Genomic DNA, 24,427 nt, shown 5'->3' with positions numbered 1-24,427 from the left:
TCTTGACACCTGTGAGGTGAGTTGCTATTACCTTCAGGTTCCAGGCCAAGAGTCAATTCCAGATTGTCTGGGCCTCTAGTGACAAGAGTCTGGACTTGGTGTCCCCCTGCTTGTTGAGATAGTACATAGTGGTTGTACTGTCCGGCTGAACAATTCTGAACCAGCATGGTGTCAGTGGTAAATGATGGATGAAAAGCCTTTAGCACTAGATGAACTGCGCGGACCTCAAGGAGATTGATATGGTATGACATCTCTCACAGAGACTATGAGCCTCTAATATGGAGGTGATTCAAGTGGGTTCCCCATCCGAGAAGTCAGGCATTCACCAAAATGGTATGAGATGGGACTTGTTGGTGAAATGGCATCCCTTGGAGGAGATTGTTTGTAGAACACCACCACTTAAGGGACTGTGTTGCATGTAAAGAAAGTGTGATCCTGTCATCCCAGCTGCCCATCAGCTGGTCCCACTGGTCCTCTAGACACTCCTGGAGGGGCTGCATGTGAAGGAGAACATTGAGAGTGAGAAAAATGCAGGAGGCCATTGAGCTGGGAAGAGATAAGACTGCCCTTACTGTTAGATGAGGCACCTTCCTCAGAGTCTGACATTTCTTAAGGATCGTTAAGCGTCGCTGCTCAGAAGGACACACCTTTGCGTGAATGGTGTCGATGGAGGGCCCTAAGTAGTGCAACGTCTCGAGATCTCTTGGGAGAGGATATGCAGGAGCAGCCGGACATGACCGCGATATCGTCCCTAATACAATCAAACACTCCCACTAAACTGGTTGCGAAAATATACGCCCTGTTATAAGAGGAACGGCGATCAGGCATCATGAAGGCGAGACTAAAATGGCAGAGGGACCTGGGCAGGCCCATCGATGATGAGAGCCAGAGATATTGTTGCTCAGTGATAAAAACTGTGTTGCTAAATGGATGGCACAGACTTATACATTTTAAATATATTAACAGAGTATACTATATCCCAGAAAGGCTCTTCAAATATGGACTGCGAGACACAGCGGAGTGTCCTAGATGTAGTGAGTGGATTCATGCATGTGGCATGGCCCTAAAATAATTGAATTCTGGGACGCAGTATTATGGGATTGGGCACGATTATTGGCTCCCCCTTGCAACAGGACCCCAGGCTAGCTCTTTTAGGTTGGGATAGGGAAGTGGAAAAAGCAGACAGGAAATTGGAGGCTATTGGGCTCTTACTGTCCAGACGCAGTGTGGCAATGTGTTGGGCTAGATGTCCGACCCCTACCTTAGCGGAGTGACATACAGACATATTTTTTTTTTGTAATACGCAATCAGTTGTTTTCTTTTGCTACAAAATGTTGAGCTCTGTCCTGAGTAGGTCGAGATGGAAAGTGGACGGCTTTGGTGGAATTGACGGTGGTAAAACAGAGACAGTACCCATTCTGTGCAATATTCAAAGCCCAGGTGTCTTTTGTGATGCATTGCCACTCTTTCAGGAAATGTGAAATACTTCCCCTTACAAGAGTGGATAACAGAAGAGTGGGAAGGGAGGACTCCTGGTTTTGTGCCGGATGTTTATTTACCACCTTGGGTGGGTTGTTGGTTCAGAGCGTCCTATGGTCTGCTTATGCGGTGGCTCTTAGGATCTTCGATGCGGTTGTCATTGAGATATTCCTGGAAGCCAATGAGGGGTTTGAACCCTCTGTGAGTAAAACTGGTGCTGGTAAGGACGGAACGATTCACGCTGTTCTCCAGGTTTCTCCAGACCCACAGCTTTTAATTTGTCCATGTCCGTTTTTATTTTTGCCATCTCATTGTCAGCATGGTTGCCAAATAGCGTGGAACCTGAGAACAGGCACATTTTGGATCCGGTGTTGCACTTCCAATTTCAGAGATGTTAGCCAGAGCCAAGAATGTCTCCACAAGGACACTCGGTGACAATATACATGAGCGTCAAGGAGGGAAGAATTCGCTGTTGCTCTGATTATTTAATTTGAGACCATTTCTCCCTTCGGTTTATCCCTTGGCAGGTGCTCAGCGAAATGCTGCAGGGAATCTCAAAAGGCTAGGTTGCAGCTGCCCAAGAGAGCTGTAGCACTTGCTACCTTCATAAAACTGTCTACTGAACTGCAGACTTTGCGGCCTCCGGAATCCAAATATATTCTCCCCTTATCTGGAGGTGAAGAAGATGGAGAGGTGGAATGGGACTTTTACGCAGCCAAAATCACAACAGTCGGGTGGAGGATCAGAGCATAGAAACAGGGGGTCTTCATCCGGAGATCTGCATTTCTTTTAAAGCCTGGATGGGGCAGGCTTAGCAACAGCTGGTGTTAGGAACAAGTCCATGGCCGGCTCGAGAACACCCAGATCCAGAGGAAGAAAAGGCCTTGAAGCCATACACTACAGTAGAGTCTCTAAGATTACGAATGTGGACTTTGTTGGAATGGACACCTGTATATTTAATTTGGTATTCCTTGGGACCAGAACATCTTGAAGGTGGTAATGTCATCCACCAGGGAGACACGAGGCTGTGGAGAGTCTGAAGAGCGATCACCGGTATGGTGTCAATGACATCTTGATGTTTGGTGTGATCTAGGATGGCAATGGGAATGTCTTGAAGTAGAAGAGCGCCCAGATGGATGATGGCCATGACGTGAGAGGTGGTATGATCGTGAGCACATCAAGACCTGGGAGCTGGAGTTGTAGGTGCTGGAGGCGGCACTGGAGGAGGTGGTAGATCCGGAGGTGAAGGAGGAGACGGAGATAGTACTACAACTATGGATAGCGAGTAAGCCCTGGAATAGTGGGGCTCTGATGAGGAATTCATTCATATCCTCTTTTGGAACTGTAGTCTCCTCGACATCAACAAACTCCTCGACGTTGAGCTCTCACTCTGACGTTAGGCTCTCGAACCAGTACTTCGACGAGGCACTTCTCGACGTCGTACACTGGTGAGAGATCGACGGGCACTTCTCGACGTCGTACGCTGGTGAGAGATCGACGGCCTGTATTCCTCTGACATCAAGTGGTGTTGCAAAGACAGCAAGCGGCGACGATTGTGCGATGTCGAGCCAGCCCTTGGTGGCGAACATGTTGGCACCATACCTTTCCTCGATGTCGAGCCTCTCGACATCAACCGGGACCAATTCGTTTTTTCCCAGAAAAACGACTCAGACCTTCCACATCCACTGGAGGCTGAGGGAAGAGCCCTGGTAGAAGACTGACGTTCCCCTCGGTCTGAAGTTCCACTGGCAGACTGCGCTTACAGGCGCTGTCTCCCTTGAAGGCGAATCTTTTCTTTGTAGCGTAGAGTGCTCCTGGAAAACTTCCTGCAGATGTCACAGGCGACAGGAAGATGAGTGGAAGGTAGAAAGATAATGCAGACCGCATGAGGGTCTGTTTAGGCCTTTTCTGCAACAGCAAGAACGCTTATCAAACAATGAAGACATTTTGTTTGACAAAATGCCTCAGTTTTATGTAAAAAATTAAAATAAAAAATAAAAATCACAAAAACAGCGAAAAAGAAAATTCAAATAGACGTTGTTGTGTTGTCACCAATTTCTCTTGGAAAAAAACCTATAAAGGGTCAAGCTCAATGCTTCAGGGCCCTGTCAGCAGGAGCCGGAAAAAAGAAGTAAAGCAACTTCCACCCGGTGGATATGATGGGATACTGGTGGTCTCTGGGTTGTTAAAGGCTTAGCCCCCATTTTAGTCATATAATAGCAGATTATGGGGCTACTCTGCCCTACTCTCCATCATCTTGATCATAAACAAGCATTTGCATCACAATAGGTCTCGCATTTGCGAGAGTGTAAGCTATTGGATTTGTAAATTACAATGCCTTTTATTTATCTGTTTTGATAACTAATACATAAATAAAAGGCATTGTCATTTATAATGGCAATAGTTTAAACTCTTGTAAGTGGCAGATCTATTTCACTTCCAAGAAGCGATAGCCATTGTCCCATGCTGCTTGGAAAGTGACAGCGCGCATGACGCGCTGAATGTTGCAGGAAAGCATGTCGTGCCTGCAGTAGGGGAAACTCATTAAAGAAAATAGTGCTTACAAACTAAATAACACATACCGTGTAACAACAGAAGTAAAAGGGCCAGTCCTCATGGAAAGTTACGAATGAAGACAAGGCGGTACTAAGGAGGGACTAACAAGCATATTAACAAATCGCAAGCCAGCATTTACAAAGGACAATCACACAAGCCAATGAAAAAAAGGAGCGAAAAGTAGGCAGCTTCAAGGCCGTACTCTAATACAGCATGCCTCGCAGAACAGAGCATGCGCTGCCCATGCTCGACCAAAAAAGGGGTTTGCGAAGGAGATTTATACTGTTTGCAAATCATCTTAAATTATACCCATACTTAATGTACTGGCCCTTTTTTGACTTCATGATGAAGAGTATAGCCATTGTAGCTTAGGTACATAGACTGCATTATCTGTCTTTTTCTTAAGTTTCTTTACAGGCCTTCCTGAAGAAAGGCGAAAATCTCCACTTAAGAAGATATATACAAGAACTGCTCTGGGGTCCCCTCAGGCAGGCGGAACTATTCAGTGCTTAGGACTATACATGGAAATGGAAATCTCCTACAAGAGAATTGTTGCTCACAAATCTTTGGGGCATGACCTTGTTATGTTTACTCTTCCAACTCTCAATAATTAGGGGGTGTGGGGGGTGTTTGACACATATTTCGTCTATTCAAGAGCAATGTGAAATTTGTTTCCTCCTTAAATAAGGAAGGACAAAAAGAATTTGCTGAATCTCTAGGAACTGGGTAAATACCCTTTTAGATTACCCTTGTGGATTTTAATGCTTTGCAAATACTGAAGGATAAAAACGTGAATTTAGACCAGCAAAGTTGCCATTTTAAATGGGTTCACTATATTTGTATTCTGAAAGGGAAGGAGATCAAACACCTTAACTCAAGTTTGGTATGCAAAGTGTCAATGATCAAATCTGGGGCCAGATTATGGTAGTGAAATCAATATAAGGAATACCTATGGATCTTTCTGCGTTCGTCACTTCAATGAAGAAATGCTCCACTAGTCCTCTTCTACATGGGTTAACAAATGTGGTCCAATCAGCAAAATTGACATTTTCTAGGACTATATTACTATTCTTCACTACCTACACCCCTATCTTGACCCAAAAGACTAAAGCTAAACCCACAGCATTTTGAATTCAGATCAACTCACAAATGAAGGCTAAATGATTAGGCACAAATGGAAATGGTCTTCTAAAAAGATGTAAAGGTGAATGTAATAAGCACCAAACTCCCAACCTGTCTGTTCACCAGCTACATCTCGATTGAAAACAAAGCTTCCATTAACCTTTCACTTGAGGTGATAACAACTAACTCCGCAAACAAAAGATACATATTCCTCTATCCATACACAACAAGATAAAGAAAACAGGAGCAAAACTAGAGAGATTCCTTTACTATCCGCAAATAAGCCTGAGATTTCCCTTCAAATCATTTATACTGTACACAGAGACATGGATGTAATTGCTTTCTTTATGTATGGACAACATTCTAAACACATAGCTAGACTAACACCTCCAGCACCTCCCATTAAGTGGATCTCAGTTGCTAACCTTTCACCACCAGCAAAACCTAGTGGACATTTCCCTACCTTTCTGTCAACTTTGAAGCCTGCCAAGAAACCTTCAGCAAACCAGCGGAGCACTTTGCATAATGCAAGTCTCTAACAAACCACCACTTCCAGAAACATACATATCTATGCAAGGGGAGTGTCACAGCCTGAGACTTATTGTGTTGGGGGACCCTCAGAGTGTGAGAAGAACAAAATGCTCAACCAACGTCTACCAAAGGTCTGGCCTAGAAGATCAATCTTCAAATGATTATTCCTTGGTGGAACAAAATGTAAACAAAAAACGTCTCCCAAAGCATCACTTCATAAACAGGGTACAAGACCCATGGCTGATAGTTCTTCCCAGAACAGAGCATAATCCAAAAAAAGGGAGCTACATTATAAAGTCTTTTTCTTCATAAGTCCATCACCTTGGACAACAATTGCACCATCCATCATCACTGGCCACAATAATGCTACTACTGCATTTTAACAATTAAGTCTAAAGTACAACAGGACTGAAACACAGTCTGTGACTACAGGGAAATAAAGTACCAAAGAATATAACTATTCATGGGACAAAGCTGGAAAAAAGGAGAGATGTGTTCGGAGGGCAAAAACCGGCTACAAAGACCTTCCAGGAGGAAGAAAGTGGGACAGATCCATGGAACAACATTAAACAATTAGAAGTACCGGTAAAAATCATCCTTAACACTTACATTTATTCTAGTACAATATAGGTGGCTTTGATCCCACTGAAACCCATTTCCTGGCTGATCAATATACTATTTATAGCAAAGGCAAAACGTGGGAGGAAGTGGGCTTGAGCTGCAGGTTGTAAAACATTTGCAAGCAAATCATATCAGATGTAAATCATGTGCAAAACTTAAACATTCAGAAAAATTAGATGAAACAAATGTTTATTGATTTGTAAGCACTTACTTGTTATTGAACTGTTTTTATTTTCGACCTTCCTGTTGTCCTGTCGGGTCTTGCGATATAACTCTTCCTCTTGTTTAAGTTTTATTGGAGTTGAACGTTCAACAACTGGGTGCCCTATTGTAGAAAAAGTTGTTACAGTAATTATAAAACTCATGCTGTTATGCGCATACCCTATCATGTTTGCTAGGAAGCACATGTAAGCCACAACATACACACATTTTCAAAGAACTACTTGAGGGAAATTTTTGATTTGGTGAGCAAGAAGAAGAAAAGGATTAGTCAAGCAATTTCCTTTTGCTTCTCCTTACAACAACAGTAAATGTCGTTATAAAAGCACCATTACCACATCCAACTGTTACAGTCAAATTCAAACCATATTTTCTTCAAAGAGCTGCTTTGGGAATAGAATGCACTGTATGGGTTTGGAATACTTGTCTTTTAAACTATATTCAAGTCTGCACACGTAGAGAAACCTGTGGGCCTCAGATTGCTAAGAAGAGCCTAGATCACAATTATGAAGGGCTGTCTTCCTACGAGCTCTGAACACTTATGTGTTGACTGACTGTAGGCTTGTCACTTGAGTTCTATCGCTATTACTGTGTTGAGACCCTTGTGGGACAAGGTCACCGCCCAAGTATAGTAGGGGGTGACTTGGGGAACATGTCAGGAAATGTGATCCTTGAGTCACGGGCTCAACATAATTTCCTACGCCGACGACACCAAACTGATTCGCTACCTCACAGACAAACCAGCAGCCGCCAAGAGCAACTTCCATGATGGGATGAAGGCAGTCACCACCTGGATGAAGGAAAGCTGCCTCAAGCTTAACTCGGAGAAGAGCAAAGTCCTCATCCTGGGCTCCTTCCCCTCCGCCTGGGACAACCTTTGGTGGCCGCAGGGCTCGGAACCCCCCCACTCCTACGGAGCATGCACAAAAGCTTGCCATCATCTTGGACTACTCGCTCCCAATGAACCACCAAATCAACGTTGTCTCGTCCTCCAGCTTCCACACGCTCCACCTCCTTTGTAAATCTTCAAGTGGATCCCCACGAGTCCACGAAAACAGCCGCCCATGCACTCGTCAGCAGCAGAATCGACTACGGCAACGCACTCTATGCCGCCCCCACCCAGAAACTCAAAAGAAAACCTGCAAACCATCCAGAATGCGTCCGCAAGACTCATCCTGAACATCCCACGCCACAACCTCATCGCCACATGAGACCTTCACTGGCTACCGGTCACCAAGAGAATCACCTTCAAGCTTATCACACACACCTACAAAGCCCTCCACAACGCCGGACTTGCGTACCTCAACCACTGCCTCTCCTTCTACACTCCCACCAGATATCTCCGCTCCCCTAACTGGCCCTGGCCACCGTCCGACAGATCCACCACACCAAGATCCTTCTCCTAACTTGCTGCGAAGACCTGGAACTCCCTGTTTCCTGGCACCTCAGGCAATTGCCATCGCTGCCGCAATTCAGGAAGGACCTCAAAACCTGGCTCTTAGACTGAACTGCAGACCCCGACCCCCACCCAGCGCCTTGAGACCCTCACAGATGAGTAGTCACACTTTATAAAACTTTGATTGATTGCTCCTGAACAAGGCCATGGAACTAAAGGGTAGGATGCCATAAAAACCTACATTCCAAAGCAGAGGGCATACCTCCTCTCGCTGATTTAATGGAATTTTGTGGGTCTGGTGAGCAAGCTTGGGAATAGCAACGTTAAAAATGTTACCTACGGAGGAGGAGCCTAGCGCGCAACCAAGATGGCCGCGTAGGTGCGAGGCTCCCGAGGACCTCCGCAACCTCCTACGATTATCCTGAAATTATCCTGCCCTGGATGAGGGGACTATGTTGGTGAACCTGAGCTGAGGTGGCACCCGTTCCCCGCTTCCGAATCGGACCTCGGACACCGGAGTGAGCACCGATTGAGGTTTGCAGCCTTCCCCTCGCCGGACCCCGGATTTGCGCTGTGGGGTGATCCAGTGACAAAGTGAACAACAGCGGCAGGCAGGGCCTGGCGACTCGCGTACCCCGCACTTTCGCTTTCACACCCCCTTGTCGTCTCTGCGAGGTTGGGTCGCGGAGCCCTTGGTGTTGGTGTGGCCTTGCTGGGAGACCCTGCCTGCCTGCAGGCTGTGATCCACCCCGCCGCTCTGAAGGGGCCCCCCCCGGAGCTCGTGGCCCTGCTTTCCTGCCCTACACGACGTGGCTGGTGCGACTGGGAGACTGGTGGCCATGGCCACGAAACAAGATGGAGACCGGGCAAAGACCAAATCGACCCGGCGTGGCGCCGTCCATCAGGCCAACAGTATGGACCGCTATACCCTCCAGAAGGGATCTCCCGATGGACCGCGCAAGTCCCCTGAGAGCCCTCCTGATGCCCCAGACCTGCCCGCAGATCTGACTCTGCGAGATGTCATGGGAGCCATTGCCGAGATGAAGGCCTCGGTGGGCCAGCGGTTTGATACACTGGCGCAGAAGATCGACTCGGTCCTCGTGGATGTTGGCCTGGTGAGGGCCGATCTTTCCAAAACCAACGACCGAGTAGATTCTTTGGCCCACACCGCATCGGGCCTAACGACAGATGTGGCGGCCTTGCAAACAGAGGTGCGCCGGCTTAGTCAGGCGAGTGCGCTTATGGATCGACGCCTGGAGGACTCCGAGAGTCGGGCACGGAGGAACAACATCCGCATTATCGGGGTGCCCGAGGGACGCGAGGAGGCGGCGGCGGATCTCTTTGTGGAGGACCTGATTGCTACCCATCTCCAGCCACGGGGGCTGAGCAAACTCTTCGCTGTGGAGAGGGCCCACAGGGTTCCCGGGGGAAGGCCGAAGGTCGGAGCCCCTCCGAGACCTCTCATCGCCCGGATTTTCAATTTTCGGGACAGAGACGCTATCCTGCAAACCTCCAGACTGCATGGACCGGTCAAGCTTGACAATATGGAGGTAAATTTTTATCCTGATTTCACCCCAGCGGTCCAGAAGCAGAGACTGAGCTTCCTAGGCGTCAAACGCCGTCTTCGGGACCTAAACCTCAAATACGCCATGCTCTTCCCAGCCAAGCTGCGAGTGGAGGTGGATGGTCGCACGCACTTCTTTGATCGTCCCGAAGCGGCCGGGGACTGGCTGGACACTCTACCCGGGGATCGTGATCGGGGGGGCGGGGGGGGGGGCGGCGGGGGGAGACGGCACGCTGGATCGGGACTGAGGGTTTAATATTGGGCCTCACTCTGGACGACAATGATGCCACTTTCGATTCTGCGTCAGTTTTTGTAAGTTCCCCTCCTATGGAGGTTGTGTTGGGTCTATTGGGGGTTCTCCCTCCTCCTCTAGGGGGTCTAGTTAGTTTAACTATATATGGGGCGACAGGCACACTGCACGTTGGGGGGGCTGTTCGGGCTCATGCAGGGGTGCAGGGAGGGGGGAGTTCTGTTGCGGTGGGTGGGTAGGGATGGGGTGTTGTTCGTTTTTATCACAAGGCAAACGTATTTTTGTGTTAGTTCTAAAGTGCTCTCCGGGGGACGAATGATGGCTTCTGTATATGATGGGGGGTAGGGAATTAACTTTGTTGTCTTGGAATGTGAATGGACTGGGGGACAGGATCAAGCGAGGTGTGGTCCTGCAGTTTTTGAAGCGAATCTCGCCCGATGTAGTCTTTCTGCAGGAGACACACCTCATTGGCAACTCCTTCTGCGCCATGAATCGGCGTGGCTATCGCCTAGTGGCTCACTCGGGCTTCACGTCTGGCTCAAGGGGTGTGGGCATCATGGTGAAGAACTCGCTCCCGTTGGAGATTGATGAGGTGCTTCACGATGACAGGGGACGTTACACGGTCTTGGTGGGAAGACTGGAGGGCAAAGTGGTTGTCTTTGTGTCAGTATACATCCCACCGGGGCTGCAGTCGACCACCTTTGTGGACCTGGGGCGCCTTCTCCTTGGCCTTCCGGGGGGGCTTTTAGTTGTGGGGGGGGATTTTAATGCGGTGGTATCTGGGACTGTGGATCGTCACCCCCCTAGGGACCTCCCCCGGGCACAGGCGTGGCTCCCCGGCCTCTTGGATACATTTGGATTAGTGGACTGCTGGCGTTTAAAACACCCCACGCAGCTGCAGTACACTTTCCACTCGGGAGCCCATGGTAGTCTCTCACGACTAGACTATGTCCTTGTCCCGGCGGCCTATGTTGGGAGGGTGGGAGAGGTGCGCCATTTGCCACGGGGTATTTCGGATCACTCCCCGCTCCTACTGCACTTTGATGTCTTTCCGAGGGGTGAGGGTAGGGTGGTCCCAATCAATCCTTGGTACCTGCGCGACCCCACCATTCGCGCTGAATTGATTAAATCCCTTCAGCGATATTTTGATGAGAATGTGGGGTCCGTGCCCTCGGCTGTACCGCTATGGGAGGCCTTCAAGACAGTACTCCGAGGGGAGGCCCTATCCCTTATTTCCCACGCCCGGAGGCGCGAGCGGGAGGAGGTGACCCGGATGGAGGCTGAAATGGCCGAGTTGGAGGGTAATTTAGAAGGTGGGGTGACGGATGCCGCATTACATGTCCTCCAACTCAAGCAAGCGGCCTATAGGGCCCTCGTCACGGAGGCGGCCAGGGGCCTCAGTAGAGAGCAACAGGGGCGACTGTATGATGTGGGTGATAAGGCTGGTAAACTTATAGCGTGGTTGGACAAAAAAGAGAGAGCGAATCGTGTGGTCCCGCTGATTGAGAAAACGGATGGTGTGTGTGTAACTGAGCCAGAAGAAATCGTCTCCTGTTTCGCGGATTATTTCCGTGGGGTGTATTCCCCGGTGTCTCCCTGCTCGGAAGAGGATTCCCGCGCCCTGCTCAGTGATATCGCGCTGCCGTCCCTTTCCGGGGATGACAGGGTGTCGCTGGACGCCGCTCCCACCTCCGACGAGATCGCCCTCGCCATACGCTCGGTCGCTTCCGGCAAGGCCATGGGTCCGAATGGTCTCCCTATCGAGTTGTATAAGTTGCGACCGGATACGCTGGCACCCCACCTCCGGGCTATGTTCCTGGCGGCACACTCGGTGGGCTCCCTCCCGCTGGACCAGCGTCTGGCTACAATCGTGGTCATCCACAAGGAGGGGAGACCTCGGGACCGGGTTACATCCTATCGGCCCATTTCGCTACTGAACGCGGAGCCCAAGATTCTCGCCAAGGTACTGGCCAATCGGCTGGTCGGCGTGGTGGGCGATTTGGTTCATCAGGACCAGTCTGGCTTTATTCCCCATCGCAACACAGCCCTTAATCTGCGGCGTTTGCACGGTGTGCTCGCACGTGCCCCGTTCATACGGGAGCCGGCCATTTTGGCGTCCTTAGACGCCACCATGGCGTTTGACACGCTTGAATGGCCATATATCTGGGCGATGCTTGCGAAGTTTGGATTTGGCCCAGGGTTCATTAGTTGGGTCAAATTGCTGTATTCGGGCCCATTGGCGCAGGTGGTGGTGAACGGAAGAGTATCGGCTCCGTTCGAGCTGGGCCGGGGCACACGGCAGGGCTGCCCCTTATCGCCGCTCCTCTTTGCACTTGCCTTGGAGCCCCTGGCGGAGTGGCTGCGATGGGAGCCTTCCATCCGTGGTCTCCGCTGGACCCCTGAGTATGAGGACCGCGTATCCCTATACGCGGATGACATCCTCTTGTACCTAGCTTCCCCACGTAAATCACTCATAGTACTGGTTGATGTTTTGCATTCATTCGGTCGTAACTCCGGTCTGGTCATCAACTGGGCTAAATCGTGTGTGTATGTTCTCTCCGGGGAGGCTCCTATCCTCCCGCGGGGCTGTCCGATCCAGGTCGCCCCGCAGGGATTTAGGTACCTGGGTGTCTTCATTACTCTGGACCCGGAGGCTTGGTATGATCGGAACTTGCTTCCCCCGCTCCAGTGTCTGAAAGAGGACGTCGCGCGCTGGCGGCGTTTGCCGCTTTCGCCGCTCGGCCGGGCAGCATTGTTTAAAATGATGTCGCTGCCGCGTTTCCTGTACGCGTTGCAGAACACTATGGACCTCGTCCCAGCGCGCTACTTCCGCGAAGTGGAGAGTTTGCAGCGCCGCCTGTTCTGGGACGGGAGGCCACGTATTGCCCTGGCTAAGCTGACGCTCCCATAGTATGACGGGGGGATTGCCCTCCCGGATATTAAACGGTACTATTGGGCCTCCCAGCTAGCTGCGATTAATCAGGGCCTATATGGGCCCGCCTTAAACCCGGCGTTTGAAATGGATAGGATGCTACTTCCAGGTGGTGACTATAATCGAGCGCTCTACTCTAGCGCGCCCGACGCTCGCCTAACGGGCCCCACGCGTGTCATGGTGCGAGTGTGGCACGCGGCCAATGCAGCTATGGGGTGGAAGGACCGTTTGACCCGGGCGTCACCACTATACGCGTCTGAGCGGTTGGGCTCCTTGTGGACCTCGAAGGGCTTTGAGAAGTGGGACTTAATAGGCATTAGCAAAGTGGGGGATCTCTGGACGAGGGGAGGATTTAAAACGTTCGAGATGCTGCAGACGGAATTTCAGTTGCAGGGCAGCGAGTACTTTCGGTATTTGCAGGTCCGGCATGCGCTGGGCTCCGTCTTTCCGGACGTTGCCTCCATCCCGGAGTGTTCCCCCCTGGAGGATAGAGTGCTGGATGGACACGTCCCTGACAGCACGATCTCACTGATCTACAAAAAACTGATCAACGACCGCTCAGACTTGTTGACTGCCCTTCGTGAGGCTTGGGTAGCCGATGGGCTGGAGCTGGACGACGAGGACTGGATCTCCGCGGTGGCTTCCCCGAAAGAGGTGGCCATACCGGCTCGCCTTCGTTTCGTCCAGCTCAAGATACTCCACAGGGTCTACATGACGGGGCCAAAGCTCCTGCGTATGGGCTATGCTGAGGACGGTTTGTGTAAGCGTGGGTGTGGTGCGTTGGGGACTTTTCTGCATATCTTGTGGGAGTGCCCGGAGGTGGAGGGGTTCTGGCGTGGTGTGCATGAGGTGCTGCGAGTGGTTACGCATGTGGCGCTGTTGCCCGAAGCGAGGAGATGCCTGTTGAATGTGTGGGAGCCTACCGATTACTCGGTGCCGCAGACGTGGTGGGTGACTCTGGGGTATATGGTTGCCAAGCGTGATATTGCCCAACTGTGGGGATGCCAGAGGCCCCCGACTGTCTCGGCCTGGAAGGAACATATGGATTGGTGCATGTTTCGGGAAAAGGTGGTGTATGTGGCGAGAGGTAAGCCTGGGACATGGGTGAAAGTATGGGGCCCCTGGAACGCCTACCGCGGGGGAATCTGTACTCCACCGTTATTGCCTGATCCATCGCCGGCCCCGTCCCCTTAGCCAACTCATCCCGGGCATTAGGTGTACCCAGCCCTAGTTCTGATCTCTCCCCCCTCTTGAGATTCCTATGGATGGCTAGGATCCCCCCTCTAGGGGAGCACGTGTTGCTATTTCCGATTGAGGATTGCCTTGTGGGTTTGTTTGTATTTGTTGTTCTTTAAGTTTAAAATGGAACCGTATAGTGGGGTCTGGATAGTGTGGCTCGCAACGATGTTAACTCCTGTGCATGCTCAGCCGCAGCACCATGTGTTTTATAAATGTATATCGTATGCTCCTTTCATTGCTAGCGGCCGGCCGGAAGGTTGTAGGCCCATATTTGTATATTTTTGAGTCTTGTAATAAACGGTTTAAAAAAAAAATTTTAAAAAAATAAAAATGTTACCTACATATTTTATTTCATTTAGCTTTATTTCGGTTAAAACCATAAAAGCCTTCCAGCAAGGTAGTAGGAAATATTAGAAACCAAAGTCAATATTAAACAGTAGATGCATGATCGACCCAACTATAATCACCTAGATATTTTATGGTTTTCTTGCAGCTTATACAATCTAAATACATATTAAAACCAAGCATTTACAATGCAATAGGTCTCACATTTGCGAGAGTTTAAGCTCTTGGCATTGAAAAAGACAATGCCTTTTATTTATCCGTTTTCAAAACCAACTCATAAATAAAAGGCTTTGTCATTTGCAATGCCAATAGATCAAACTCTCACAATTGCGAGACCTATTGCCTTGCAAATGCTGGTTATATAAATGTCTGTACATAGTGTATTTTGAGTGAAGCGCACTGTTATTCCACAATTTAGTACGGTTTTACTACCAAACATCCTTCTTTTAAGTGGGTCCTACATATAAGATAGCCGTATTGTTTGTGCTATACTGCACCTTTACAGGACACACCACAGACTAGGACAGCTGTCACAGCTCTATAGGCATATGACCTTTTCCAAAAGCTGGTGTCAGACTTGGTTTGTACTCTACTAGGACGCTGTTAGCATCCTTAAGTCTCAGTCTATACATAGTAGCCAGTTCCCACTCCCATCTCTATCAATGAAGCATCTAACTAGCGTTTCTCCCAAATCATGTGTTCTTAAGTATAGAGTCCTTGATCTCAGTTATGGTTGTGAAAAACACCTGATGGCGTGAATAACTTCACAAACTTCAAGCCAACAAGGTGTCTGAATGACACATTTATTAGATGGATTGCAGTTTCCCCCTTCAAAGTTTTGTATTTGCAGTTATTCAGCATGCTGTTGCGGACGAGGAACACAGTACTCAGTCAGTGTGTGGAAGACCGTGTCTATAATGTGGCCTGTATGGGAAGTGTTTTGATGTACTGCACGATGACGAGAGCAGTTCACTTATTAAGTTTAGGTGCTGCACCCGTGTGTGACTCAAATCAGAAAGAGAACAACAGACATTTAAGCTTTAACGGTAGGTGACTGTACAGGTGGATAGAAAGTATGTGAGTGTAGTGTGACCTATGAGGGAAGCGGGTTTGCATAGTGTATGATTGCAAAAGACTCATTCAGTCCCGTTGCTGCAAGTGTGTAGTTGCACCAAGACATGGGTGTAGGAGCAAGAGGTGAGATACACAGTTGTGCATCTACGTGCCCACTCCAGTATGAGTGAGCTATAAAAACTAATTCTGTGAATGTAAGTGCTCCTATTAAGGTGCCACCCAGCATACCTCTCACACGTGTCCTAGCACACCTCTCACAACGAAGTCTCTCCTCGGGAAAATAAATATCTGACCCCTGTAATGACTCACCAGCTTTTTGACTAATTTGTAGCTCATTTAACATTCAGATACAAAGCTTTTGATTGAGCCAAAGAGGTGACAGCATGTGTCTTGTAGTGAATAGGAGGTCCTGCAGTGATGAAGTGCGCAAACAGAATCTGCCCTGGACTGTGCTGGGACTGCCGACCGGTTACCCAGACTACTGCACTGCCCGTCCAAAAGCCCTGGCATTCACTGGGCAGAAAAAACAGCCTCTGTAATTAGGGTTTGTCCTTTCTTTAGCAGCTTCCCCTGTTGAGCCCTTTTATGGCTTAATCATTGCATCTCTGTAGGACAATGGCTAGTGGCTAGGAGATGGGTTCGAAGATAAGCAATGGGTGTGACGTTAAGGCAGCCTCACTATCCAGGAATGAACAGTAGGAAAAAACAAGCCTAACAAATTTAAACAACAACGTCCCATGAGTGGTGTGCTCACGCTGGAAAAACTAGTCACATGAGGTGATAGCAATAATAAAGCTGCACGATAGAACCGGGAATCAAATGTGATAACTACTCAGCTCAACTGCATTTGGGTTCAAACGAAACACAAAGTACTACATTAAAGTTATAGAAAAACGTACTTTCCCATAGCCACTGCCCGGGTTTTTTTTGCAATTGTGTGCCAGTTATACCTTCGCAGTAGACACAGAAGTGAATGCCTGCTTTGTCCCCGGGGGGACTACTAAGTATGCAATGATCGAGAAGCACTGAAGCCTGTGCGTGATTGTACCCTGGGGGGACTGCTGAGTGCCGGTGGAATAGGGGAGGTTAGCATTGCAGTCTAGGAGGCACATACGGCAGCGAGTATGAACAGCGCTCGTAAAAAGTATTCACAAAGAAAGACAGAAAAGAAGCAGCAACAGGCAGAGAAGCATGCGCGGGTAGAAAGCTGCATTAAAATAAATAATAAAAAAAGAGTTCTCTTCAAACAACAGAAAAGCACTGCAAGTTTAACCAGACAGTACTTGGCCGGTGTTCTTCTGCAGAAAAAGGGAAGTGATGTTTGGCTGTATATACCATTTAGGAGCCAGCAAAGAAGAGGGACACTGCACTGCACCAATGGTAAGCAGCAAGCAGCAGCAGGCGGGAGCTAAGTCACATTTACTGAATACAACAGATCTTGCAGACAGGGCAAGCGCGCTGATGCTCGACCTAAAAACAGGTTGTTGGTCAGAACGATAAAAGCTATAAAACACTTAAAAACACTTCACAGTCGAAAAGAGTTCCATGCCAAGTTAAAGGTTCATACCCATGTCTGATATGGTATGCTTACCATGATATTATGCTGATAAAACATAAAAGTAGCACTATGCCAAAATTGGATGATGAACAGTTAACCTACCATCCTGAGTTGTGTGGGTTTCAGCTGAATATTAAGTGATCAAAGCAGCAAAACTTGCTAAAATGCGAAACCTCACTTATGCATATTAGTGTTGGCTACGCGCAAGTGAGAACCTCTTTACGATGCTCAACGGACTGGAATTTCAGTTTGTGGGGAGGGCCTTTGACCTCAATATCCACATCCAACCTAAGAACTTAGATTTTATAGTTTTTACCGAATTAAAGCTAAATTAAATGAAATGTTAACTACATATTTCACTTAGTATGTTTACAAAAAGCTGGGCTGTAGATGAGGTGGTACTTATGAGCTATAAAGTGTTTACAAACCTGGTATAATACATTGTAGGGGTCATTATAGGGCCTGGAAATATCTGCTGCAGTGGGCTGCAGCATGACTGCACAGTAAGTTGCGCCAGTGTCCTTGAGCCGGTTTGCAGTAAATATAACATTGGACAAAACAGTGTCTGATATATCTAATATTAATATGTTATATCCTTCTAGCGCCAGGACAAGAACAAGGTCTAGTACTGCTTAAGGAGGTTAAATAATAAACGCTGCTTTTGTGAGCCAACTATATGGCATGTCACCAAACTACAGAGCACGTATGTGCTGTGTTATTTTAGCTTTGTAGCTTGTCATAGTGGGCCATAAAACCCTTAAAGACCGGCTATTGTGTGCCAGATGACTGCTGATTCATATTTGGACAGGGGAAACAAATAGAATGAGGAAGCCAATTCCAAAAGACAATGTAAGGTATTTAGTGTAATGCTGCAGAGAGACAGGAAACTAAACAATCAAGTAAAATGTGGTGAAGTCATCAGTCCATGCTAAGAATAACAAAGTCAACAGCTGGGTGTTTCAGAGAACTGAAGGCTAGTGGACAATCCTCCAGAGCCCACTGCTTCATAGGTTGGCCTTAACCTAGGCAAGTAAGCCACTACTGAATTTCCACACTTACTTTGTGGTGGAAGAAAATGAAACCGCAAAACAGAGTGCAGGACTCAATGCACTTGTTTAAATTGTGAAGATGGTGGAATCAGAAATACAGTAGGTCAACCTGCCAGATGATGAATGGAAAATGTTTCAAGCAGTAACCTCTTACACTCTGTGGTAAATCGTCAAACATTTCAAAAATGCCATTCCAGAGAAATATGACATGTTTTTCAGCGACATGGTGCTGCCCTGTTGCATTATAGATACCATCAATATGAATCAAGAGACAAAAGATCAATGCCTATGCCCTCAACCAAGTCACAACCAGTTTGAGTGCCTTCATAAAACACCATGGGTTAGAAGCCAATTGGATAGAGTGTAACTCTCAGATCCATTGATTTAAATTAATGGAAGTAAATGTTGGCTGCCTTAGCGAAGGAGAAATGACATAGGAAACTTTGTTTATCTGCTTACATGGATCTTTTCTTATTAACAAACAAGTATTTCTTTATTGTGTATATTTCTAAATACACAAGACCAGTTCAGACATAAAAATGGTGACAAAGAGGCATCTTCAAGATCTGGTTTTGACAATTCAATCTTTTAAAAACACCAATTTTTTTCCCAAACCTTTTTAAAATATTGTTTAAACATGCTCAGTGTTAGATTTGGGGGTTCTCTAGTTGGCAGAAGTAGGTACCTTTGTCCAATTAGGGGCCCTTGCGTCTAGTCAGGGTAAGGGGTTACACTAGTAAAATAACCTCTGATCACCCCTGATCGTGCCAAGCTACCAAGGGGGTGATCAGAGGTTATTTTACTAGTGTACCCCCTTACCCTGACTAGACACAAGGGCCCCTAATCAGAGGCAGTGTGAAAAGCATTTGTGAAAACATACAGTAACCAAATGACAACACTACAGATGGAACCACACGAGTTTTATATAAAAATAAGTATTCTTTATATAGACTTATCACAAGACCACAAATGACAAAAATCCACACTACTGTACTTAAAATTGTAAAATTAACTTAGTTCTCTTTAGATGTTGAAAATGCGACACTTTGAGTTCAATGTACCTTAGGATGCATAACGCAATACAACAAAAGTGTTGCAGGGAAGGTGATGCGTCGGTTCCTTACACGCAAGAACGGTGATGCGCCGGTTCTTCTCTGCGAGGGGAGGTGATACGGCGGTTTATTACTGCGCTTCCGTGGCGATGCGGCACACAACGCCGTGATGCGAGGCAGATCTGGTGCAAAGAAACAAAGATGGCGTCTTTTCTTGATGCGACACGATGCGGACCGCGACAGGCCCTGCGACACACTACTTGGTGATGCGGCGGCGTCTGCGGCGACGTCGATCCTCTTCTCAGATGGTGCAGGATGCTTCGGCAACGATGCGAGCGGCAACAGGCCCTGCGACGCGCTTCCCGGTGAAGCGGCGGCGTCTGCTGCGACGTCGATACTCTACGCCGGCGATGCGAGGTGCTTCGGTGACCCTGCGATGACTCAGCGGTTCTTCTGGGCCGCGACAGGCCCTGTGACACGCTTCCCGGTGATGCGGCGATGTTTGATGCAACGTTGATCCTCTTCTCCGGCGATGCGAGGCGCTTTCTCGTTGTGAAGCGACAGCAGCAGTTCGGCGACACGCTTCTTGCTCGTGAGTCGCGCTTCCAGCTCCTTGCGACACGCAGTCCCTCAGAAAGCCTCGCAAAACAGCAGGCACTTCCAAAGAACTCTTGGGGAGCTGGTGGGTGAAATCGGTTGTCCCTGAGACTTCAGCAGGAGGCAAGCTCTTTTCTCAAGCCCTTGGAGATCCTTCACAAGTTAAATAAAGTACACAAAGTTCCTTTCTCCTCCCTTTGGCAGTCAGGCAACCACTGCAGGCCCATACCTCAAGCTTACGGATAGTCTCTCCTCAGTCTCTCTGGTTCCTCTCCTCAGCAAAGGTTTCTTCTTGTTTCCCAAAAGTGATCTAAAGTTCTTGGGTTTGGGTCCCAATATTTATACCCAGTTTCTCATTGTTCTCTGAAGGCAGAGAGGCCTATGCCTAGTCCAAACCAGGTCTGGTCAGTCCTGGAGCACTCCGTTTACAGGACTCCTTCTTTCCTTTCACAGGGCAGGGCAGAGAGATCAGACACACCACAGGAGGTGGAGCCAGCATTGTGGAGGGAAGGCACAACCCTCTTCAGGTACGAGGTGCAACTCCTCCCACCCATCTAGATACAGATCTCTCTATTCAGCCCTGGCACGTGGGTGCACTGGCCCAGTCAGCATGGTAGTACCAGACTGCACACAGGCTCTGCAATAGCAAGCCTTAGACACACTTTAACAGGCTGCTTCTGTGGGTGGCACAACCAGTGCTGCAAGCCCACTAGCAGCATTTGGATTACCAGCCCTGGGCACTCCAGGTGCACTGTACTAGGGTCTGACAGGTAAACCAAACCAGCCAATCATGGAATCACTAATCCATACATCAATTTACCATAGGGAGCACTTGCACCGTCGCACTGGATAGCAGTGGCACAGTGCCCAAAGCCTCTAACACAGGCAAAAACACACGAGGCACAGCAAAAAATGGAAGGGAGACCCACGCCAAGGTGCCAGGTCTAACACTCTAATTTTAGGAATATACATAAAAAGACTCAGAAAGCATAACATTGAATCACATAGTAAAGGCACAGCACATCTGGATATAGGCTAAACATGTCACATAATCATAGGCCAATAGCAAATAACAGCAATGATCCATTATCAAACTCAGATCCTACAGTTTAAACATTGTAAACTGGAATAGCCCAGAGTAGACACCTGGACCGCATTGTCATTTGGATTTATAGAGCGCATAGCTACCCTTGGGCATCCCAGCGCTGAGAGGACTTAGTTTATTCCCCGTGGGGTCGGAGCAGGGAAATGTTTAGGGGAAGAGCCAGGTTTTTAATTTTTTCCGGAATGCCAGTAAATTCTGCTCACTCCTCATGGGTAATGGGAGGGAGTTCCATAGTTTAGGCGCGTTATAGGCGAACCTGCGGCCACCCGATCTTGCCTTTTTTATTCTCGGGATGGATGCCAGTACAAGTGAATCAGATCTTAGTTGACGACTAGCTTTGTGAGGTTTCATCAAGGAACGGAGTATTGGGGGGCCTTTATCTTGCAGAATTTTGTGCGATATGCAGAGCGTTTTGAATGTGATGCGCTCTTTTACTGGGAGCCAATGTAGGCTCTTGAGGGCAGGTTTCGCCGAATTCCGTGCTTTAGTTCCCGTGAGGACTCTAGCTGCGGCGTTTTGGGCGACCTGGAGTCTTTGAGTGACTGATGCAGGAGCTCCCAAGTATAGGATGTTACCATAATCAAGTCTTGAGTTGACCAGTCCCTGCATCAGTAGCTTCCTGGAATGGAAAGGGATCAGGTGGAGGATCTTACGGGCCATACGGATTAGGCCGAAGCAGGTCCCTGATGTTTTCCTGGCCTGGGTTTTGAAGTTAAGGTCCTGGTCAAGCCAGATGCCTAGACTTTTGACTTCTGTTTTGGGAGTAGGGTAGGTGCCCATGCAGGCAGGCCAGGAAAGGTTGACGGGTAATTTATGTTGATTGCCCAGTAGGAGGATTTCGGACTTGTCGCCGTCATCTCCAACAGGATCACCACTACTCACATGGATCCCGCTTACATGGTCCGATTATTACATCATACATTTCAAGATACCCGCCCACCGAGCCACCCCACCGGAAAACCCAAAAGCACCATCAAAACACTGGGGCAAAATATCCAAAGAAAATGGGACCAAGACCCTACAGGAACGCCCACCCAAACACACCGGGAACCTCGATTTCGACACCAAGCTCTTCAATAAATGGCTCGCTGACTGCTCCAACTGCACCGCTCCCACCAAAAACAGGACTTACAAAAACAACAAACGACCTGGCTTGTACACAAACAACCTCAGGGAGTCCAATAGCTACTGCTAACAACTTGGGGGCAAATGGAGACTAAACAAAAACACCACCACAAGATCCATATACAAAGTCGCTCTCAATCTATACCACCAACAACTATGAAATACAAAGAAAACGGCCTTAACTCTCAAACTGATAGCCAGCTCCAACAAAGGCAAAGAACTCTTCACCTACGTCAAGGAGTTCTCCAATCCCGCAGCTGCCAACAATGACATAAATCCCATCTCAGGCACTCTGGAACTCCTCTCAAATGTCTTCGAACAGAAGATTGCCACGTTCTACAACACACAGCATACCAATATGAACTCCCCTGACCAGCCAGACACCTCCTTTGCCAAACAGCAGCTAAGTAACTGGAATTTTCGCTTGAATGAAAAATCCACCGCCCTGATTAATACCATCCACTCAGGAGCCCACTCAAACCCATGCTCCCACTTCACATACAATCTTGAAGAACAATCATCTCCCCCACGCTCACTACTATCATCAACACATCCATTAGCAACGCCACCTTTCCATTTTGCTGGAAAAATGCAGAAGTCAATGCCCTACTGAAGAAACCAATAGCGGATCCCAACACCCTCAGCAGCTAAAGACCCATTTCGCTCATGACTTTTCCAGTTAAAGTCATTGAGAAAGTCGTCAATACCCAACTCGCAGACCACCTGCAAATTCATCAACTCCTAGACAGCTCTCAATCAGGCTTTTGCACCAACCACAGCACAGCTCATTGCGGCCACCGATGACATCAGAAGCATCCTTGACAAAGGAGAAATGGCCGCACTCCTCCTCCTCGACCTCTCTGCAACTTCTGATACAGCCTCTATTTGTGGACCTGCCCTGAAGGGGTACTTTCCTTCCTCAAGGACAGAACTCAACGATTTAGATTCTATGTCAGTCCACGGAGGCTCAGATTATGCTTCTCTTTGCTTTACTGCAAAACACAGCAGCCAATAAACAACTTTAAACATAGCATACCCCCGGAAGTACAACCCCCTCCATGGTTTGCACCAATCACCATCAGTCCAATACTGTATATAGTCTGTAAAAGAGCTGATCACTTCCTCTTTCTTTGCTGCTGCAGCAGCGAGTTAAGTGTCTTTAATTTGTCTATTTTAATTGTATTGATTTGTTACTGTGCATTTGGCAGCGCGAGTGCTATCTGTTATTCTTGCCTCGGCGCTTTGATTGTGTAGCGCGTGCGGCGCGCAATTGATTTATTGCTGTTATTTGTAAAGTGTTCGAGCTTCGGCGCTTTGGGAGGTTTTCGCGCGGGTCGTGCGTCCCGATTTCATTGGTGTTCCTAATGTTCCGGCATTTGCCGGCAACAGTCGTTTTGTGGAGTGGGAGCGGGGCAGACGCGCGCTGGAGGGGGCAGTCTTTCGGTTGCCACGCGGTCCGCGCATGCGCGAACTCCCGCATCGGGTTTTCATTGCCGATCGGGTTTTCGCGCATCGCGGACCGCTGCTGCCTCTACCCTCAGCCCCATTGAACACCCGACGGGGCGCAAAAGCTTTGGAAGGCTCTGCCTTAGGGGAAATAGGGGTGGCTCCCTCCACATCTATTTATTGTTACACTGGGGCAGGTTTTTTTGACTGAGTTGATTTGTGTATTTGTGGTGCTTCAGCCTGTCAGTGTCACCCCTGGGTTTTCCCCCCCCTGAAGTTCCTCCACCCTCTTAGATTGCACTGATGGCGTACTACGCCGAGGAGGCAGACCAGTGGGCAGAGTATGCAGATGATGTTGAATATGAGGAGGTGCCTTACGAGCACCAGCTGGAGGAACAATTGGTGGAAGCCCTCAATTCCCACGTCCAGGGTTCAGTGAATAATTAATGCATTAAAACCTTTTACGCAACCAATACAAAACTATGGTAAGCGTAAGTTTAAGTCTTCCCATGGCGGACCATCATATCACTCCTCTCAGGTGCTTGCTAAGATGGCAGCGAATGTTAGAGGTGGCGCACTATGTCCAAGGTAATAAACGGCAGGGCTTTGAGCGCGAGGTGCGCTCCGTTCTGAGATCTGAATGCCCCAGGCCGGCCCTGCTGGGCAAGGTCACGGAGACCCCTGAGTTGGACCCCAATATGGCCACGTTCCTCAAAAAATTCTCTAAAGACCCCAAGAAAGGATTGGACAGGGCATGGAGGGGCTCTTCGGAGATAAGTTTGTCAAGGAACTAGGAAAGTACGTCTCCACCTTTTCAGCTCTCGACCAAGTCCAGAGTAACATCAAGAAGGTCTTCAACGCTGGCCTTTTTACCAGGGCCGGTCGCTCCAGGGGTCTGGCGTCCGGTCGTGGTTTCAATCAGACCTCAAGAGGCTCAGAGCAACGCGGACGTGGGGGCTCCCACCGCTCCCAACTTTTACCCCACCAGGAATCGTGGGGGTAGAGGCAGAGGCCAAAAAGGAGGATACAGAGGTCACAACAATGACAGAGACGCCTCTGATTCAGGTAAATTTACTTCAAGGGGAAGTGGTAAAAGTGGGGGGTCGGATTGCTGGGTTTCTCCACAGGTGGACATCCCTGACAAGCGACCCTTGGATATTAAAGACA

At 48.5% G+C, this 24,427-nt stretch overlaps 1 protein-coding gene across 9 annotated transcripts in view; it reads right to left on the bottom strand.

Annotated features, from left to right (window-relative positions):
• LOC146809840 (zinc finger protein 567-like) overlaps nucleotides 1-24,427 on the bottom strand; it is a 182,544-nt gene that overhangs the window by 82,083 nt on the left and 76,034 nt on the right. For all 9 annotated transcript variants that reach the window (XM_085616710.1, XM_085616703.1, XM_085616707.1 and 6 more), the window contains exon 5: nucleotides 6,521-6,634. In XM_085616710.1, the coding sequence (XP_085472836.1) occupies nucleotides 6,521-6,634 (114 nt within the window). The remainder of the gene's footprint in view (nucleotides 1-6,520; nucleotides 6,635-24,427) is intronic.

The sequence above is a fragment of the Triturus cristatus genome, chromosome 7, assembly GCF_964204655.1.
Source record: "Triturus cristatus chromosome 7, aTriCri1.1, whole genome shotgun sequence".
Classification (NCBI taxonomy): domain Eukaryota; kingdom Metazoa; phylum Chordata; class Amphibia; order Caudata; family Salamandridae; genus Triturus; species Triturus cristatus.
This window is presented reverse-complemented; position numbering and strand designations above follow the sequence as displayed.